Source organism: Lagenorhynchus albirostris, chromosome 2 (genome assembly GCF_949774975.1).
Source record: "Lagenorhynchus albirostris chromosome 2, mLagAlb1.1, whole genome shotgun sequence".
NCBI classification, from domain to species: Eukaryota; Metazoa; Chordata; class Mammalia; order Artiodactyla; family Delphinidae; genus Lagenorhynchus; species Lagenorhynchus albirostris.
The window spans coordinates 52974900-52995858 of NC_083096.1; the positions used below are offsets into that span (position 1 = coordinate 52974900).

Genomic DNA, 20959 nt, shown 5'->3' on the forward strand with positions numbered 1-20959 from the left:
ATCGTAGTAAACCTGCATGAAAATTCTCTAAGTTAGGAATTATCATTCCATTTTACAGATGGGAAAGTTGAGTCTTAAGCCATTAAATAACTTGCTCAAGGTCAATTCACTTCGTCTCAGGTCAGGTTGTCTCTTAGATTCTCCATCTTGCCTAATCGACAGTTGCTACTTCTTCCTAATCCATGTGGACTACACATCTAAAACCAAAATGTGCACATCTTAGCTGAGCTAAAGCACACCTCAACATAAAACTGACCGACACACCCTGAATTCAATGGTCAGCTTCAAAATGAGTCATTTTGAAACTATGCACTCACAACCCAGTCTTCTGTGTTGGCCCTGTGTTATCCTTGCTCAGACTATTGTTAAAGAACCAGTCAAAGCATAAAACTCGAGTGTCCACAGACCCACCCACCCACCTCCAACCCCAAACGCAACATCTTCTTTTCTTTTGATTCTCACATTCCCAGAATCAGGATTGGGATTCAATTCAGCAAATTTTAAGGTTCTATTCAGGTAAGGCACTGTGCAAGGCAGTGTCAGAGATCCAAAATCAAGTAAGATGGTGTTTGTAGGGCTACAATGTAGAGATGTAAAGTGGTGTCTCGCCCGAGGCTGCCTGGTCCAGGGGGTGAATGTGGCCAGAAATCCAGCCCGTGCTGTACGTTTCAAGCCATGCTCTCTGACATTGGTTTGCTTGCACTCAGATGAAGGGGAGCTTTTTTTTCATTTCTCAGAAAAGGTATCGCATGGTCTCGTGGAGTCCTGAGTTCACCTGGCTTCGAAGAGTTTACGATTGAATAGGAGGGAAAGACAAGAACACAGATAACAAAACATCAGTCCATCAGGTTGATGATCCTGGGGGAGGACGATACGGAGCCATGGACACAGTAAATCTCATCGGATGGGGGAGGAAGCACAGCTTCACGGAACTGGAGGACACGAGAGGGGACTGGGAAATGAGCAGCTTTGGGGCATGTGGAGATGGAGGGAGGGCATCCAGGTCCGGGATTAGCACAAGCAGAAGCAGGAGCCTCAGGGGCTGTGGGTGCATCCTCTCTGACTGGAAGGCGGGGGCAGGGGGTGGTGTGGGGCCGGGGGGGACCACTAGTTCGGAAGCAGCGGGAAGCCAGTGTAACAGGTTGGCTGTGCTGAGAGTGGTTTGATCCTTCAGGACAGGCAGACACCGTGAGCTCCTTTCCCTGAGTCCCGGGTGACCGGACGAGAGGTGTGCTACAGGAGGAATGATGTGGAAGGCTCGTGCCAACGGACTGCTGGGGAAGAGACAGGAGAAGGGACCTGGCTTGGTGACGTTACCATGGCAGTTGAGGACGTGATGGCAGCCCAAGCGGGGGTGAGAGGAAGGCAAACCGAAAGGAGGAGGATGGATGTGAGAGCAAGCACAGGCGATGGATTATGTGCAGGTACAGAGAAACTGGTGTGGGAAACAATTTCCCTCCAAGGAAAAGCCAGAGAGCCCTTACCGCGGCTAAGGAGACCCTCTGTGACCCTCCCCATCCCCCAGCCCTCTCTGCCCTCACCTGCATCCCTCGCTCTGCTCTTCTGCAGACAACACTAAGCTCTCTCCCACCTCACTTCTGCTGCTCCCTGTTCTGGCTCACTCTCCCCCCAGGTATTCACGGGGCAGCTGACTTCCTGCTATTGAGAAGTATTCACAGACCTTCCCTATAGAAACTAGCACTTACCCACCCCGGACCCCCTTTACCCCACTTACTGCACCTTAGTTTTCTTTGTAGCACTCTTCACTGTATAGTCTGTCTCCACCAATGTCTTTCCAAATAAGGAGCTTTGTTTTGTTCACTGTCGTATCCCTAGCACCTGGCACAGAATAGGTGCTCAATAAGTATTTATTGATATCACCAGCTATTTGGGTATTTTTTTGCTTCATTCAAGTCAGAACAGTCCAGATGTAAAATGTGTAGCCCTGGGAGACAGTGATTTCCTTAATACTAGACTGATTCACGGTTAGGCAGGACAACCCGTGGTAGGAAATGTTATGTGAATAATTCAGTCTCTTGGAGACCCTTTCAAGCCTGAGAACCTATAAATCTAAGTACTGTGCTTTATGTGTGTGGTTCCCCCAGAGAGGGAGCATTCTGTCAGAGCATAGAGGGTTAATGCATAGACCCTAGAACCAGACTCCGAGGGTCTAAATCAGGGCTCTGCCACTTATTAGCTGTGCCACCTTGGGCATTTCTGTACCTCTCTGAATACTTCTCATGTCTCATCTTTTTTTTTTTTTTTATCTTTTTTTGCGGTACGCGGGCCTCTCACTGTTGTGGCCTCTCCCGTTGCGGAGCACAGGCTCTGGACGTGCAGGCTCAGTGGCCATGGCTCACGGGCCCAGCCGCTCCACGGCATGTGGGATCCTCCCGGACCGGGGCACGAACCCGTGTCCCCTGCATCGGCAGGCGGACTCTCAACCACTGCGCCACCAGGGAAGCCCTCATGTCTCATATTTAAGTGTTTTACTGCTCCTCAGTCATGGTCTGACTTCTCAAAGTTAAGGTCCCTTTAGCAGGTTACCTGGCAAAGTAGAGAAGTCAAGAGCAGTGTTGAGTTCATGAGCACTATTTCCTAGGACATTTGCAGAAACTGTAGGAACTCTCTTACGGATCATTCTAAAGGTTATTGATTTGCTACCAACAAAATCATTCTTTGGAAATTGTGTCCTAACACAACTTGGCTTTACTATTCAGAAAGCACTCCGAACTGCACATGTCGAGTTGTGATATGGGAACTTTCTTGAGCTCTGATAGCCTTTTGTAAGATTTAAATATGTGACTTCTCAGAGTACAAATATTTTTTACAAAGCAGCTGCCTTCAGATAGCAGTTATCTCCTGGAGAGGAAAGACAAATTGATACAACATGATTGGCAGTCATTAAAAAGTCAATACTCTCCTTTTATTTATTTATTCTCTGCATTTGAATAAGTGACTTTTGTGTGGAGACAAGGCAAAGGAAGCTTGTCTATATTAAATTATCCTAAGAAGAAAATTTGATTCGAAGAACACTAGCAAATTGTAGTTGGTCTGTACTATCTTTCAGGGCTTGGGAATATTTTAATTATACTGATTTGGAATGTTAACCAGATTTGACTTGTAGATCCTTTTAAGAATGGACTCTGGGGCGCGCTGGGCCCGTGAGCCGTGGCCGCTGGGCCTGCGCATCTGGAGCCTGTGCTCCGCAACGGGAGGGGCCACAGCAGTGAGTGGCCCAAGTACCACAAAAAAACAACAACAAAGAATGGACTCGGGGGCTTCCCTGGTGGCGCAGTGGTTGAGAGTCCGCCTGCCGATGCAGGAGACACAGGTTCGTGCCCCAGTCTGGGAGGATCCCACATGCCGCAGAGTGGCTGGGCCCGTGAGCCATGGCCGGAGCCTGTGCTCCACAACAGGAGAGGCCACAACAGTGAGAGGCCCGCGTATCGCAAAAAAAAAAAGAATGAACTCTGCCATTGTCACACCAGTTCTTACTAACACTGGCAATGTAACCCGAGGATCTAGTGGCAGGATCAAGGGGAAAACAAACAAAAAAAGGCATCATCAGCAAATCACGCACACTTGGAAACAATCATCATGTTCGAATGAGTCTTAACTTTGTTCCAAATACCCAGGGCATGTGTAGGTTTTATGGGTGTGGACATATATCACAAGATACAAGATTCTCATCACCATCCCTTTTTCTGAGCCAACCGTTGGGCAAACGGAAATGTTATCGGTCCAGAACCAGTGGTCTTCTTGGGGTGACATAAAAAGAGATGACCCAAAGCCAGATCAAGGGATGCCCTGGAGTTATTTATAAGTGAAAAGCCATATTACCCTCCTGCCATCCTGAGCCCCTCAACATCTGATTGGCTGGAATCTTAGAGTAGTGAGTCTCCCAGCTGACGGGTGACTCATCATGTCATTTAAGTTTGTCAGTCAATGGAAACCAGAGGTCCAAAGTCTCTCTCCAGGACTCTCCCTGGGGAAACTATTAGGGAGAAGGCAGCCTTGCCAGATGTCTCAGTCCAGCTGGCCTAATGGGCATGTGCAGGGCATCTGCTTATACTCAGGGCCTGGCATGAGCAGAGGGCCCTGGAACGATTCTCTAGGTTTGCTGTCAGTTTTCTTACCATCAGCTACTAAGAAAGCCACCGGTAAACCAATGAGCACCTTGAAATATAAACAAGTAAAAAGACATTTAACTTTCCCATTTCAGCTGGGAAAATCTGAGTTCATTCTGGGTCTAGTGGGCTGGACTTCATGTAGTGGAAAGTACATCACATTTGGAGACAGAAAAGTTGGATTCCCATCCCAACCTGCACTTAGTAATATGAACTTAAATTTTTCTTTTTTTTTTTTTTTTTTGCGGTACGCGGGCCTCTCACTGTTGTGGCCTCTCCCGTTGCGGAGCACAGGCTCCGGACGCGCAGGCTCAGCGGCCATGGCTCACGGGCCCAGCCGCTCCGCGGCATGTGAGATCCTCCCGAACCGGGGCACGAACCCATGTCCCCTGCATCGGCAGGCGGACTCTCAACCACTGCGCCACCAGGGAAGCCCTCTATCTGGCTTTTAAACTGATTTTATCAAAAAGCAAAGACATGCTCTTTCTTCAGAAGCTTACTCCTCCTGGCTTCCCTTTTCTGTCAGTGATGATAACCTTTATGGGTATAAAGATAACGCAGAGTCATTGTCTTTGACATCTCTCTCCACTTCTCCTTTGCCTTTTCCCATCCTATGAACCATCATTTTTCTTTTCCTTCTTTTATCTATCTTGGTGTCTCACAGAACCAGGCTTGACTCTAGTGCCAGGCATATGACCTTAAGGAACTTTCTTTACACACTGACACTTGGTGTCCACATCTGTGAAATGAAATAGTGGAAGTTGCAGATCTGTCTGTGAGGATTAAATCAGATTGCCTTTGCCAAATGCAGGGCACATGTGAGCTGAGTTCTCCCTTCTAGCTAAGTTGGATGCCCCAGGGACGTCTGCTATCACCCAGCCTTTTCCCCTTCCTGCTTCCATAGGGTCAACCCTGTTCTTCACTTTGCCTGGACTCTTCTCTCCCCCTTTCCCATTTCTGCCTATCAAGCTCGTATGCATCCTTCATGGACCATCTTTCAAATACTCCCTGCCTTTGGCCTCCAGAGGTGACGCTACTGCCTCTGGACTGTAAATGATTCTTGCATTTTATTCCTACAACTCATGAGGCACTTGACATGACTACTGTGTACTCTGCTTTTGTATATGTCATCTCTTCTTGTGAACTTTCATGTTTATCTGCCTTATGCATACCATTTACTTAATAAATAGTTTTCAAGTGACTGAAAAGAATCATCAGTTAATCAATGATGGATGTCCAGACCTGAAACGAGCAAATGAAGTGCTCTGGCAATTTGGAAGTGATGGAATGATTTAAACGAAGAATAAGACACCAAAGACACGTCCCATTTTGTGTGCTGATTTTTTAATGAATATTTTATAATCTTACAAAATAACTGGCTGTAGCTGTTTTACGTTACAATACAGTAGATAGCTCCTTTCACTGTGTTCCCAATCAAGCCAGCCCCTTGGGATGCTAACTGACACACTCAATAGTGATCTCACAGAGGAGAGGACATGCCAAATCCAATGCCTTATAATGGGGGGGAAGGAAAAGAGAGAATCAAGAATAGCTCTTTACTTTCATGTACAAGGTTGTCAGCTGACCATTCTCCCCACTCTGCCCTCTCATCTCTCTAGTTGGAAACTGTCACACTAATCATCAGAGTCATCCAGCCCTAGGCAACCTGGACCCCAGCGCTCCTAGTTACTGGGAAAAAGAAGAAGCAGAGAAGTGATTTTGGAACAAGGAAACAAATGGAAGAGCCTCTGGGAGAGGCCCTCTGTGGCCCCATGTATGGGGAAGAGCAGCAGAATGCAGACCACCACATGCAGTGAGTGTGAGTTAATATCCACTGGGGATTTGTGACCGTGGTGTCTTAGAGCTTCAACTTTATTAGTGACCTGAGGAGCTCGAAGCACTAGGCTCCAGGGACAAAGGCTGGAAGAACCTGCCATCTATGAATGGCCAGGGCTGACTTGGGCTGGGCAGCCTGTAGCCTGAAAGGCTTTCCACACACCCCCCAGAACCCTCCTCTCACCTTCCCAGGGCAGCGATGGAGTGCAGATGTTGCCAACAGAGAATGAAATATTTTAAAATGAAGTACGAAAGAGAAATGTTCTCACTGTAACTCCTGTGGGAAGACTGAGCCCAGATCCATGCTGGCATGAACCACAGGCTCCGTATTCCTGGGGCTTGGGGTGGGAGGAGGTGGAGGGGGGGCGGTGGATGTAGCCTTCCTGAGCTGGGTGAAGCCCAGGATAACTCCCAAGCTCAGACATGGCAGGATTCCCCTGCACAGAGTCTGATATGCTTCAGGAAATTTGGATAACCATCTTACAACTGTTTTAAAATGAAGAATCTAAACTCTTCTTCTGTCCTTTCCATACTGAAGCCTATCAGAATCCCAGAAATAAATATTCTCTTCTTGGGGGCACTAAATGTGAACCCAGATAGGGAACAGTAGGTATCTAGGCTATTGTTTCCATTACGGCTGGAAATACAGAGAACAAGAGTATTTTGGATGGGCAGACTCTGGTCTTTCCCTTCCCCGGTGACCTTGCCACCCTCATTTCAGATCCCCACAGATAAATATGTTGTTCTTTCCTACGTGAAGTCTGGCTCAAGATAGTGGGGGAAGCATTTCTTCTTTCTATTGATATTTGCACAGCCACTGCTTTCAGGGTTGATGGGAAGAATAGAAAACTGTGGTCAGAGCCAGAGCAGGCGATCCAGGGAGACCAAGGCTGCCCTTGAACTTTTGCCTGTTCTTCCCTTCCTGAGATGATAAACTGGGGTGTTGAACAAGAAACTAGCTCCTTACTTTCTTTCCCCAAGGCCTAATCCATAAATCGTCACTAAAGAACAACTGCAGTAGACCACGTGCAAAATGAGTCAGCCCAGGACGTAAACAGAGGCAGGTTAACGCGGTCATTTCACATACAGTCCATCTATTGAACAAGAAAGGGTAACAACGACAAAATGGACCCTAAGCAGCTGAAATTCTTCTCTCTCCCCACAGAGTGTCACCCTTGCTCCATGTTACTTTCACAGCTTGCTCAAAGTGCTCTCTCTGGGACACATTTGACACATCACACTTGAATAGAATTTACCTCCGAGTCTGCATTGTCCAAAAGATCCCCTTTGGTCTGCTGTGGAGACTCGGAACGAGGCTGAGTCTCCTTGACTCAATTCATCCTCCAGCCCTGGGCTCTGATTTACCCTGAATTCTCCCCTGTCTATGGCCTCCTCCAAACCTGCCTGTTCTTCAGTTTCCTCCACCTTTCCCCGATGTCATTTCCATGACATTTTTTCCCCAGAAAGTCAACAATAGGTCATGTGGCTGTGAATGATGGCCAGGCTTGGAGACTTAGGAGAAGGGAGACCACAGGCCAAGTATGAGGAATGTGTGAGTTCCTGTAATCCTGATGATGGGAGAGTGAGCCTACATACAGACTTGTGGACTGAGTGACTGGCTGAGAGCCACACTTGGAACAGGCACCTGTGGAAGTGCAGAAAATCCTGGGCCTCACCAACTGCAACGAAGAGTTCCAAGAACTGAAGAGAATGTATTCTTTTTGGATGGATACTTAAGAACCATAGTCTAGTTTTCCTGGACCCATCACCAATGGATAACCCCACCCACCTTTCCATGCCTTTTAGTATTATCATTCCAAGCCCCCATCTCCTCAAACTGGGCTCAGCTCCCAGTTCATAAAAAGATGATTAGCTGACATGTGATTATCAAAAACTCCATCTAATCTCTCCCTTTCCTTCCCCAGTTCCCTCTCAGCCTGCCAATCCCTAGGAATAGAAAGATGGCAGAAAACTTGTCTTTCGGTCCTCAAACCCTCAGCATTCATTTTGGACGTGAACTTCACAGCAGCATGTGTGGAACAATGGATAATTTTTAGCTTAGTAGACAGCAAAAAATATAATATATATAATATATTTATATCATTATGTTTAAATACTTATAAAGAATTAATAACTAACCTCATTATTACTAAGGGAGACTACACAAAGAAAGGGAGAGAGCCAGTTTAGATTAGACGAGCCCTGAAAGATGGCCATCCATTCAAAATGGGTATGAGCAGAGTGTCCCTGGCAACTTCTCTTCTAGTATTTTGGTATTGGTTTACAAGTTGGGTGGGGCTGAATAGTTGGCAGGATGCAGAGTAGGGAGCAGGGCAAGAGTTGAGGATGGGATTTGATAGAATATAAATGGGGAAGGAGGGTCCTTGTATATATATTTCTCTTTCCACTTTAAATCAACTGCCTCTTTGAAGAAATGTTTGCCTGTGACTCTTCCTTACTTGGGCTACTTGATGCAATAGTTGGCACCTGTAAACGTCCTCTTGCATTTCTTATAGGATCCTTGGTGTTCTTCTTCCTTCCTTCATTTCATGACCTTTCTTCTTCATTCATCTTTTGTTTCCTTTTGTGGAGGCCTCTGATTCTTACTGCCTCCAGGGCAGTGGAAGGAGGGGCTTGATCCCACAGTTACAGGTTTTCTTCCGCCTTGGGGTCTCGGCAGGTGCATTCATCCAGATCACAGTCAGCGGCGAATGGAATGACCTAGGAGAAATCAAAGAGACGTTGCAATCACTCATTTTTGCACCAAGCGTCACACGTGCAACCAGCTTTTGCTTTTTTTCTCACTTGGTCCCAGAGGAAGTGTGGGGTTGCGTGTTAGTATCACAGAATTGAAATTAACACTCGGTTCTTTCACTTACACACCATGTCTCCTTAGGCAAGGTAAACCTTCCTTGCTTCACTTTCTTTATATATAAAGTGGGAGGACAACAGCAACTACCCAAGAGGGTGTTAGTGTAGTTTAAATAAGATGATGGATATGAAACACACATTTCTAGGCACCTCTAATATCTGTTACTACTACTTCTAATATTACCACTAGTGTTCAGAACTACTGCTGTTAATGTTTTTGTCGTTATCATCAACCTTCACAAAATCTTTGTGAAGTAGGTAAGATGAACGTTAGTATTTTCTTCTTACAGAGAAGGTCAAGAGAGGTAGGGTGACTTAACTCAAGGTCATGACACTACGATCTGGAAAACCAAGGCTCTATTACCTAGCTCTATGTCTTCTACTTTTTTGATGTTCTTGGGGCCATAGAATCATCTCTTCTATCTTCATAAGCTTGAGGTTTTGCCCTTCTTGAACCCAGGATATACTTTGGCTTGGTGAAACAATGCATCTCTCTACCCGTTGTTTGTGGCTAGATTGCCTTCCTGCTATGTAATTATCCCTTCTCCAGGTTAGAGATGGTCCAGCAAAAGTTGCTCTCTTCCTGCTTGCACTGCTACCAACAGATAATCATACTTTTTGAGTGTCCATAATTAGCTCCAGAGAGAACTGGGCATTCAGGAGACATGATGTAAAAGTGGCAAAGATTCTGCTCTTTGGGCATGGATAGTCAAATGAAACAACAATAGATCAGCATATTATTTAATAGTCCAAGTACACTGAAGAGATAGGCTGGGTGACTGGGCAAGTGGGCTGGAGAACGGGTGGTGGGGTTTGAGGAAATTTCCCAGCATATTTTCACATATGAATTAAATGTAATTTAGGAGTCAACAGGGGTGAAATGCTTTTTCAATCCTGATTCATGTGTATACTGGCCACAGGCACCAAAATCCATGAAAGAAAAACCCTACATCTGCTGAGTGTGAGATGGAGATGGGGAGAGAATTGACTGCTTTCTTCCGAAGTGGTTATGCCTTCCTGAGTAGAAATGGGATCCTTGACCAGTTACTTTCTTCAAGTGAGACCAGGAACTAGTTGGCATGAGGTCTGACCTGCAATCCAAGCTCTTGATCTGTTTCTCACGGTTTGGGATTTGCTGGGTTTTAGAGCAAAAGGGGGCCAAATTGAACAGTGATACAAAAGTCCCTGAGCTCTCTGTACTAAGTAAGTTAATTCATGTCAGTGGTGAGAACAATGCCTGGCACAGAGTGAGCCATCAGTAAATATTAGCCGTTAGGAGGAATATTCAGGTCTGTGTAGAGGTAATCATGCAGACGTGACTTTATTGTGGAGACACATACAAGGAAGGAAACATTCTTGTGTATTTCTGATTCATCAACTCGGCCAACTAGCGTCAGTTATCTTTGGAGCTCTTGGGTTTTCATCCATATTATTCCAAATTTTCAGCCTATTCCATTTTATAGGCTTAGCTTAAGCATATCTATTTTAATAGCGTCCAGAGCAACAGGATAAAAGGCATCAAGGAAAGGGCTACTGCTCAGGGTACAGCGGGGGAGTGCTCCAGGTAGCTCGTGGTGGCCGCTCAACATACACCTGCAATGTGCTTGTAATACACTTTATAGGATTATTCATTTAGCTGTGAAGTTTAATAATAAGTGGATACCACTTCGTGGATAATCCTGCCTCTCCAAGGAGTAGAGGCCATTTTTCCCTACCTACAGAAACTTCTCCTGGGCAATGATAAGCAGGTGGGAGTCTTTGAGCAGCAGAAGCATGGCTTTTCTCTAGCAGTTACAGGACTGACAATGAGAGACTAGTGTTTTCTAACAACCTATCCTAAAATTACTATCCTTAATCCTGTCACTGTAGAAGCTCCCATGTTTGTTCGTTATCATTCCCTCTTCTTGACTGTTGAAGAAAAACAAATTATGATGCACCACGAAGGAGAGCTAGCCAAAGCTCCTGCCTCTATTCCTGGAACTGCTACCCTCTCCCTCCCACTCCCAGGTGCCCTCACTTACCTTCTTGGAGGAGAGCGTGGAAGAGCAGCAGTCTCCCCCATCATAGTGGCAGTAGGCCCGGTTATTGATGGTATCACACCAACCATCTGCTTGGAAAGGCTGGTAAGGAGGTAGCAAGTAACGGTCTAAGTACAACTTCACTCAGCTTCACCCTATTCTCCCACTCATCCCACTCCCAACATAATCCATGGAACTCGAGACATTATTACGGGAGAGCACCAAAGGGGGCAGGGTAAAAATTGACCTAACACTCTCAAGAAGTTGAAAAGTCTCAAGATAAGACCATTGGATCGAAGGAATTGTCAAATTTCACCACCAGTATCTGCTTCTGGCCTACTCTAGGGACCAGGATGGTTCATTTAATTCCTTGATCGACTTTTTCACCTTCTCGTAATAGTAGGTCTTTACATCATTAGGTAGGTTACAAAGTATTTTCACACATGTTAACTCTGTTGATCATCAGGAAAACCTGTGCATCAGGCAGGTTTGGCTTTTAAAGTCCCATTTTATCAGTGAGGAAATGGGGATAAATAGAGATGACAAAAATTACTCCAGGTCACACAGCTAGGTCAAGCAGAGTTTAGGCTTAGAAGTCATGTATCTTGATTTTTTGCTGCTTCTCACAGATTAAGGACCATAACCCCCATCTCTTCTGGTCCTTGTACTTAGAGACCCTAATAGGCCTGGGTTGCTATAGACTCAAGTGATGTTTGTCCAGAATGCAGTGGTCCTAGGGTTTGGGACACCAGTGCCGGAACACAAATCATCCCACATGTACAGCTACTTCATGCACAGCAGGTAGACACAGGGTTAGAGCAGAGGAAGCCAAACGGTTTCCATCTACTCCTGTTACTGCTGCAAGTTAACAGGAACCAAAATGGGAAAGGGGCCCAGGCCAAACCAGAGTTAGTGGAGTGTTTCACCCCAAAAGGGAATGTATGATAAGAACAGCAACGAGCGGTTAAAAAAAATAGCTCAGCAGCCCAACGCACTGTTTCTCTAGAACCACTCTCAGAGGGAAACAGTGTCCCACGGCATCCTGGAGGGTGCACCAGCCCAGGCAGCCCACCTACTCAGCCACATTAGCTGCTCCCCACCCTGAGTGGATACCCAATTGCGAAGCCTCAGGAAGCATCTCGGAGTCAAGCTCTTCGGGCCACAGGACAGTCAGTAGACTCTTGAGGCCTGAGGCCACCTTCCAGTTCACACATTCAAATCACCTTCTCTTCCCCCACCCTCCTTAAATGTCAAATAGAAGGACTGTTCCCTATTTCACTCTGCTTTGATGAAATAGATACTAAAGTAAAAAATGGCCATTAAGGGACTTCCCTGGTGGCGCAGTGGTTAAGGATCCGCCTGCCAATGCAGGGGACATGGGTTCGAGCCCTGGTCCGGGAAGATCCCACATGCCACGGAGCAACTAAGCCTGTGCGCCACAACTACTGAACCTGCGCTCTAGAGCCCACGAGCCACAACTACCGAGCCCATGTGCCACAACTACTGAAGCCCGCGCGCCTAGAGCCCGTGCTCCGCAACAAAAGAAACCACCGCAATGAGAAGCCCGTGCACCACAACAAAGAGCAGCCCCCGCTCGCCGCAACTAGAGAAAGCCCACGCACAGCAACGAAGACCCAACGCAGCCAAAAATAAATAAATAAATACAAATATTTTTTTTAATGGCCATTAAATAATTTTCAGCAATTGAGTTACATCAGAATGAGCTCATCCAAGTTATTTCTTCAATGTTTTGATTTATTCTGTGGGGTCCTGAGGTCACTTGAGCATCATTCCAGATGTATACCAGTTTGCGAACCTCTGAGAAGCTGCTACTTGTGGGGTGGAACTCAACAGCTGTCACACAGCTGTACAGCAATGTCAGTTGAGAGCAGGAAGTGAAAATGAATTCTGTTCTCAACACACGCCTCACTGGGATAAAAGACATAGATTTTGAGATGAGCATTTGTCTTTAACCCTGGAGCCAGTTACTCTGGCTCTGGAGAACTGGGAATAACTACATAATCATAACTTGGATCTACAATTGCAGCCAAATAGGAGTCAAAATACAACTAGCTGCATCCTTGACACCTATAGATGCCCTTGGGTTCTCCTGGAAGGACCAGATACATCCATTGAGATTCCCCCAGAATTTTCTTTTTCCAGTGTTTGGAGTATATCTTCCTCATCTAACACTGCATCTGTTACTTTTCCTCCAACCCTGACTGACTCATTGGCAAAACTTAATCTGTTTCTTCTTTCTTTTTCATGTAATCGTCTATAAAAATCCAAAGAGCACCCAAAATACTTCTCCTACATATAAAAGTATGGTCTTCAATATGGAGGATTAAAGGGAAATCTAAAGATCTTCCTTTTCATAACAACAACTTAGACATTTGAATGGATTAATAAAAGATCCTGGGAATCTTTCTTTCCAACCTCTTCCCCAAGGATGGCTTCTCATCTCAAGAGTATTAGGGAAGGTATGTTGAAAAGATTAGAAATTGTCTAGGTGACCTTCTCTAGAGCTCACTAGACTTTGATGGCTATAGCCTGGACATGATTTCTAGAATGTTCTTGAAGGGTCATCTGGGAAGAGAAGGGAATTTATAAAAAGGAGCATAAATACAGAGAAAAGGTTGGAAAGACACAAGTATTTAATTTACTATATACCTATTAGAATTAATTGCTCCTCCCCTAACCTGCCAAAAATAACTACTCCACCCTAAACAAACAGAGTCTCCTATGGCAATGTGTGCCTGAAAGCTTGACAGCTTGAGTCCAAAGTTACAATGGAAAAAATAGGAAGGGAAAAATGACTAATCGATCCAAAGTTTTTAAAGTATCTGAAGACTGGACTAGATTGGGGGACGCAAATCTCAATAATTGAAAGGTGTCTGACTTGGGACATCACTCCTCCCCCCAGGAAGCTTCCCCAAGGAATGGTACAAGGCTTGGCTTCTCTGCACAACGTGTCCATAGGTGAATTTTTCACTACCCATACATGCACCTCATTTTCCTGTAACATCAGAAAACGAAGTGTTCCAAATAAGAGAATTTTTCAAGTACCTAAAGCTTATTTCTTTAAGAGCCACTTTTTAATTTTCATTTTAATTGTTTTCACAAAAGAAAAAAACCTGTATAAAATTCCTGTTTCCTGTGCTATGCGGCTGCTTCCCACTAGCTACCTATTTTACGTTTGGTAGTGTATATATGTCCATGCCACTCTCTCACTTTAGCACAGGGAGATCAGCTAGGTGGTTTGTGACCACCTAGAAGGGTGGGATAGGGAGGGTGGGAGGGAGGGAGACACAAGAGGGAAGAGATATGGGAACATATGTATATGTATAACTGATTCACTTTGTTATAAAGCAGAAACTAACACACCATTGTAAAGCAATTACACTCCAATAAAGATGTTAAAAAAAAAATCCTGTCTCCCTGCCTTTTAATAACTTATAGAATACAAAGTCATTAACATGAATATTTTTCCTTTTTACTTATAAGGAGGCTCTTTGCATTGGGCTATTTACCCCTTTACTAAATGAGCCTCCTTCAACACACACACACACACACACCCCCTCATGGGTCAAGCTTTGTAGAATTATACCTAAAATGAATACTTAAATCTGAGAGAGAGGCTGGGTTGCTCTTCTTATGATGTATGAGCTTGATGATACCTATTTCAGTTGTTATAGGAACGCTTTTCTTGCCAACTGGCTATGTTCCAGCAGTTGAGGTGGCCATATGAATGGAAGTGCGTAAGTGATGAAATACAAAGAGGAAAGGCTGTCAGTCTATCCTATCCATATGACTTGACTTCTCAGAAGTAAGATAATTTCTCCTTTATGTTATATTATCTGGTGATATTTTCTGTTTAAATTGTTCTGGGGAGTTGGGTATAGGAATGGTAGCTCTGTCTGTTGCCTATGGATGTAGTCATTTATTCAATCACTCAGCATTTATTCCTCACCTATTTGTACCAGGCATTGTTATGAGGGTACAGAGAGAAATAAAACATGGCTCCAGTCCTCAAGAGAACCCCCCACTTGCAGTTATAGCTTATGATGACGAGTGCTAGCATAGAGATGCAGATAGAAGTACCTAGTCCAGATTTGGGGTGGGTGGGGATGCGGAAAGGACGACATGAGCTTTCAGGGGCTGGCTTTGCTACATCTAGCCCACATGAAAAAGAGTTTAGCACTGGATGATTCAGAGGGGTAGAGGGGCCTGAGAAAACTGTGCAAGTGAAAGAAGAGGGTAAAAATAGATAGGCCAGACTGCTCATCACAGAGCCCACTGTCAGGAAGAGTTCCATAAGCTTTGACTGATTGGCTGATAGTACTTCTATTATGTGAATTAGATTAAGAACATTTTTCTTCTACAGCCTGCAACAGAACCCATGAGCACACTGATGTTCTAGAAAGGTTAGTTTGGGCTTCAGACCCTCTGCTCTACTAACATAAAGATTGAGATATCAGCCCAAAGTGATTATACCCCTATAGGTAAAGCATGAGACAGAAGCCCGATAAGTACTCTTGAGGAGCGTGTTGAAACAGGAGAAGACGCTAATCACATTTCTGTATAATGTCTAACACTATTTTCTTTCTCCTACATCATTTCCCATCAAAACCTTCTCGTTATGTGAATGACAAATCAGACCCACACCCAGTCCTTCATATTGATTAGGCTACATCAGGCCAAAAGAAGCCATCTCCCCAGGCAGCTGTGGCGCCACACCCAGTGAAGTCCACGCAGCAGATGGAAGTTCTCTGGCTCTCCAATGAATGGTGACCTCCAGCCTGGTTCCTTCAGCCCTTGGATCTGCCCATGTGTCCACTGCTTCACCTGCGAATCTCAGGGGCAAAATTCAGAGGTCTTTGAGGCCCCTCAGGGACTCTTGATGACCAGAACATTAGTTGCTTTCTTTTTTTTTTTTTAAGGACCATAGATGCATAAAATTCAAAGGCTGGATGGATTCTTGAATACTATCTAGTACAAAACTCTCATTTTACAAATGCTGAAGTGGCCCCTTAAAACAGTGAAATGTCTTGTTTGCAAGGCTAGTTGTAACAATCCTGGGAACGTAGCCCAAATTTCTTGATTCTTGCTGTTCTTTCTGCTAAACCATGCTACCACTCTCTGATTATTCCATTAACCTTCTAATTTCTTGGGAATGCAGGGTAACAGATTCCTTTGGCACCTCTATAAAAAGGGCTTAGGTGCAAGAACATTAATAATGAAGTGAACCCAGCGATCCAATATAGAAACAGAGAAAGGATCATATATATAATCTCAATTCCTCTAGACCCCCCACAACTTCACTTCTGTTTTTCTCAGTTGCAGGTTAAAAGTTTACCCAAATAAGCTACCTGGTACTATAGCTCCTTCTGGCCTTGGGGCTCGGTTGGCCCATATTTTCCTAGAAGCTGATTTTGCCAGGAGGAAGCAGCACTGTGCTCCCATCCCATCAGCAGATGCCTGCAACCCAGAAACATTTATTTCTGGGCCCTAGAATGCTAAAGCCAGGCATTTTCTGCTCATTGCAGTCATCTGAGGAAAAGAGGAAACGGAGTTGTTCCACTCCTCCCGTGTTCACCCCCTGGGGTGGGAGGGTGCCAGTGATCTCACATATGTGGGTTTGCAACAATCTTCTTGGAAAATGTAAAATTAAAATCGACAGATACCCTGAGATGGGTTGTGCAGGAAGAATTTCTTAGATACAAGCTCCTCTGGAAAATCTCATCTGGCTTCCTAGACCCAGAGAGTTCTCCTTGCCTGTGTACTATGGTATGTTTTATCCATATGTGCATTATAGGACTTAACATTCAGAACGTATTATCAAGGGCTCAGAGTCTAATCCCCTTCAGTCCCAGCTACTAGTTCAGTTTCTGATGCACAGTAGGTTCTCAAGAAATAAATAACTATGATGGTGACCAAATACATTTTTTTTTAGCATACTTTATAACCAGATCCCTCCTTTTCATTAGTCCTCTCCTACTAGGTGCAGAGTATTGGTATACATTTATTTCTGAGTGGGAAGAAATAGTAGAATACACCATCTAAAGTTCTCCTATTAACAAGCTAAAAATGTTGAATAAAGTTATCAATATCATCTCAGTTCTACAGGTGGTATAGTAAGAAAAGAATGGAAATTGCCAGGGGCCAACAGCAAAAAGAAGCTGAAAACCAGAGCAGAAAGAAGACAGTGAAACTGTGGCTGTCCTAGGAATGTTTGCAAACACTATCTGTAATCAAGTTGCTGGGTTTTAACAGCTGATCGGGAATCGGGGCCCAGGTCTTGGGGCTTTGCAAGATGGAGATCTTTTAAGTGACTCTGTTAGAATTTTACTAAGATAAAATGTGAGGACTGATATGGAATGACATATGGAATGGTGATGTTGCACAGGTAGCTTGGCCCACTTGGAACTAAGAGATTTTCTCCTGCCTACCAGCCCTGAAGTCTCCATGGTTCAATCCAGGCCTTGGCAAAGTCACTAGTCACTGAGATATTAAAGACATGCTGGGTTACCAGCTAACAGCTGAAACTGCGAAGAGTACCCCCTTGAAGGCCAAGAGTCTACTCTTCAAACAATAGATAAGCAAGACATAATTGAAAGGAAAGCAATGAAGATACACATTCTGTTGGATAGGCAGAGGGAAACGGCCCCGTTTGGTGGCCCCTAGAGAGGGGTCAGTACTCAGGTCTACTCTTGTGGTCTGTTGTGCTTTACTGGTCCATGTGAGATCATGTAGCTTCTGAACAATTTTCACAGAAGAAAAAAATCTTTACAAAATTCCTGTTCCCCTGCCTTTTAATAACTTACAGAATACAAAGTCATTAACATGAATCTTTTTCCTTTTTACTTATAAGGAGGCTCTTTGCATTGGGCTATTTACCCCTTTACTAAATGAGCCTCCTTCAACACACACACACACACACACACACACACACACACACACACACACACACCTCATGGGTCAAGCACACACACACACACACACCCCCTCATGGGTCAAGCGCACACACACACACACACACACAGACACACACAGACACACACACACAGACACACACACACACACACACCCTCCCTCATGGGTCAAGCTTTGTAGAATTACACCTAAAGTGAATACCTAACTCTGAGAGAGAGGCTGGGCTGCTCTTCTTATGATGGGTTGCTCTTCTTACCCTCAAAAAAGGAAGAGCAAAGGGGGACCTGTACAGGGCTGGAAAGAGAAGCCTGATTATCACCAGCTTATCTCTCTCTGACACCAAAACCAAAGTGTCGTCTTAGAATACTAATAGCCAAGTAGTGCAAAAACGAATCTCTTCTGAGAGAAACAGAATGCATTGAGAACGGAAAAAGAAAAGCAAACAAAATAAGGTCAAATGACTTCTTTCACCCGTAATAATTTCATCTGCAGCAAGGTACCCAAAGCTTAGCAGCTCCTGCCCAGGAAAATGCTCAAGGCTGTACAGTATGGTGATTCAGAATATGAGGTATGGTGTGAGATAAACCTACGCCCGGCTCCCAGCTCTGCTCCTTACTAACTATTAGAGCCTGAGCGAGTTACTGTGCTTTAAGCTGCGGTATCCTCATTCGTAAAATAGGAATAACACCTATTCAGAGGGTTGCTGTCAAGAAAAAAATGAGTGAATGGAGGTGAAATACTTAGCCCAGTACCTGGCCCACAGTAAGTACTCAGTGAATCCTAGTTTTATGAAGGCGGCAGGAGTGTACCATTGCTTTGTGTCAGTGTGGGTGGGTGTCTGAATTCCCTCCAGAGAGACTCTGGCCAAAAAGATGTCAAGATTCTGCCGCCCGTACTTTAGAGTCAAAGCGTGGACGCTCTCATCCCTGAGAGCCTCCTGTTCCCTTCACTCTCACCATAAATGCACCCCTCTGAGTCATGGAGGAGGGTCGGGTGACAAGGGAAATGGGTCTGGGACTTATAAAAATAGAGTGGGAAAGGCCTGTCCGGCTTCTGGAAACCAGGGCTCTCCTCCAAACCATAGTGGTGACTCAGGTGTCTTAGCCTCTGAAAAACCCCAGACCGTCACAGACACCTCTTCCCTGATGGGCACCACAGGAAAACAGGAAGGTGAGAAGGCTCTCTGTGACTGACTTTTCAGTCAAAAATTACCTCCTAGCAGCTCCTTCCACTTAGCTGCAAAAAAAGACCCGGCGGCGCAGGCTCCCCACCTCACTTACAAACACACACGACCAGCTTCCCCACGCGGCCCCTCCTCTGGGCCCCAAACGGCCCTGATGCTGCTTCTCATCCACCCCCGGGGGGGATATTAGGGCCCCGATGGTGAACTTGGGGCAGCAGGGTGTGTCTGCACGTATCTGTGCCAGAAAAACGCGGTCTCCAAGGCGGAGCTGCTTCTCACGGGAGACATGAGAAGAGAGCACCTCCCCGCGGTTCTTGGCACACTCTCAGGGGGCTTAACGAAACGACAAAGCCCCCCTGCAAATCTGTGATCTGTCCCTTGGTTGAGAAACGTTACTGTATAGAACCACTGCTGCTGATGGAACAGTGTCCTGTGCTGTGGGCCCTTTTCTCCCTCCACCTTTTACCAAAACTGTCTGAGGCTGTGAGAGCACCCCATGCTCCAAGCCACTCTCTGCCACCACCTTAACTCCTTCCTCAAATCCCCATAATCACTCACAAGGTCACTGCCTGCCCCCTCGGCATCAACCCCCAGCTCCATGTCCTAAACAAAATGCCTCCAAACCTTTTCTCTCCTCCTCCATCGGTCTCACTCCTGTCTCTCACGCTTTCCCTTTTCTCTGGAGCAGCGGATCCTGCACAGTCAGCTAGTCCAGATTGGATGCCAGTGATTTCCAGTCCTTTGCTGTTAAATTGGGATTTCATGGCAGCTCCACCCTCCTCCTTCTTGAACCACACAGCAATGCTTCTCAAGACACGGCAGCAGTCCTCCACGTGACCTAATGGCTGTGCTGGGGCTCCCAGTGGGAGCTGATGATGACACACCCTCAGAACCCATTTGTGTCTCCATCGCAAGGCTGGCGGACCCGTTAATTCTCATGATTTTGTCTTGTTTTCACGGTGGGAGGGGCGTTACAGGTGGCCTGCAAACTCTCCTGACGGTCTTGCTACATGGCATTTGGCTTTCTTCTTTAAGAGAGGAAAAAATTAACAATTGTGCGTTGGGGGAATTTCCTGCCTTGGCTCCAGATAATTGGAGCCAGCCTACTGTGGTTCAAGGTCAGAGGTAGAAACGTTGAACACCAAGAGGTCTGAACTGTGCAAGGACTACGGGGCAGAGACACTTCCGGTTTGTCTCCTTTTCCACTCCTGTTTCCTTCCATCAGCAGTAAGGCCCCTACGTCAGCACAACACCTAACAGACCACACTAGCTGCTTCGTGAATAGCTGGTGAGTGAGACACATGCCGAATCGACTTTGTAAGCTAAGAAGGCAGAATAGTTTTTGCTTCCTACTCCTCTGGCCTTTCCTCCAAGATAAGGTACCTTTCCTCTGTCTGGCTCCCCTAATAGCCTCCCCAGATAGCTGTTCTCACTATCAATGACTCTCTCTAAAACATCACCTGAGATAGCTCGGCACGGCCTTCCAGGGAGAGGTTCGCTAACCGCAGACTCTCAAGGAACCAAACTGCAAGCGTCAGAAGAAGGAAGCTGAGAGCAGAATGTCGGCCGCTGCAGGTGCCTTGCTGAGCAGGTGGGACCTCCCCCTGGCCTCCAGGCACCTCTGGAGGTGGCCCCGCACCCGTGCCTCCTCTCTGGGCCTCTGCCAGCACCAGACCCCTCACGATCGGGCCATGGAGCTGTACAGGCTCTGTTCAAGAGCTCACAAAGCTCTGGGAGGCGAGGGAGGTGAAAGCGCAAGGAAACATGCAGAAGTCAGAGGCGGAGGACCTGCAGCTGGGAGACGGGGACGGGAGAGCACGGGAGTCCTGGGAGAAGGCCCAGGGCGGACGGCTGGGGTCCTGCTCTGACTTCGAGCGTTCCCCTCCGCCGTCCCCTCTCCGGGCTCCTTGGCCAGCCTGCAGTTCACGGGAGGTTGAAGCAGGCCTGAGCCGATGGTAGGAACGTTCCACGGCAGCCCCCGACACGCG

At 46.0% G+C, this 20959-nt stretch overlaps 1 protein-coding gene and 1 long non-coding RNA gene across 4 annotated transcripts in view; one reads left to right on the forward strand and one right to left on the reverse strand.

The window, feature by feature from the left end:
• The first annotated feature begins 790 nt into the window (after positions 1 to 790).
• On the forward strand, positions 791 to 5940 carry LOC132510527 (uncharacterized). The gene is made up of 3 exons (XR_009537337.1): positions 791 to 848; positions 1175 to 1424; positions 5750 to 5940. It is a non-coding gene; the product is annotated as an uncharacterized LOC132510527 (long non-coding RNA).
• PAPPA2 (pappalysin 2) overlaps positions 5468 to 20959 on the reverse strand; it is a 285263-nt gene continuing 269771 nt past the window's right edge. For all 3 annotated transcript variants that reach the window (XM_060132723.1, XM_060132713.1, XM_060132703.1), the window contains exons 21-22: positions 10859 to 10957; positions 5468 to 8687 (exon numbers count right to left, since the gene is read on the reverse strand). In XM_060132723.1, coding sequence (XP_059988706.1) covers positions 8613 to 8687; positions 10859 to 10957 — 174 coding nt within the window. In that variant the 3' untranslated portion in view covers positions 5468 to 8612. The remainder of the gene's footprint in view (positions 8688 to 10858; positions 10958 to 20959) is intronic.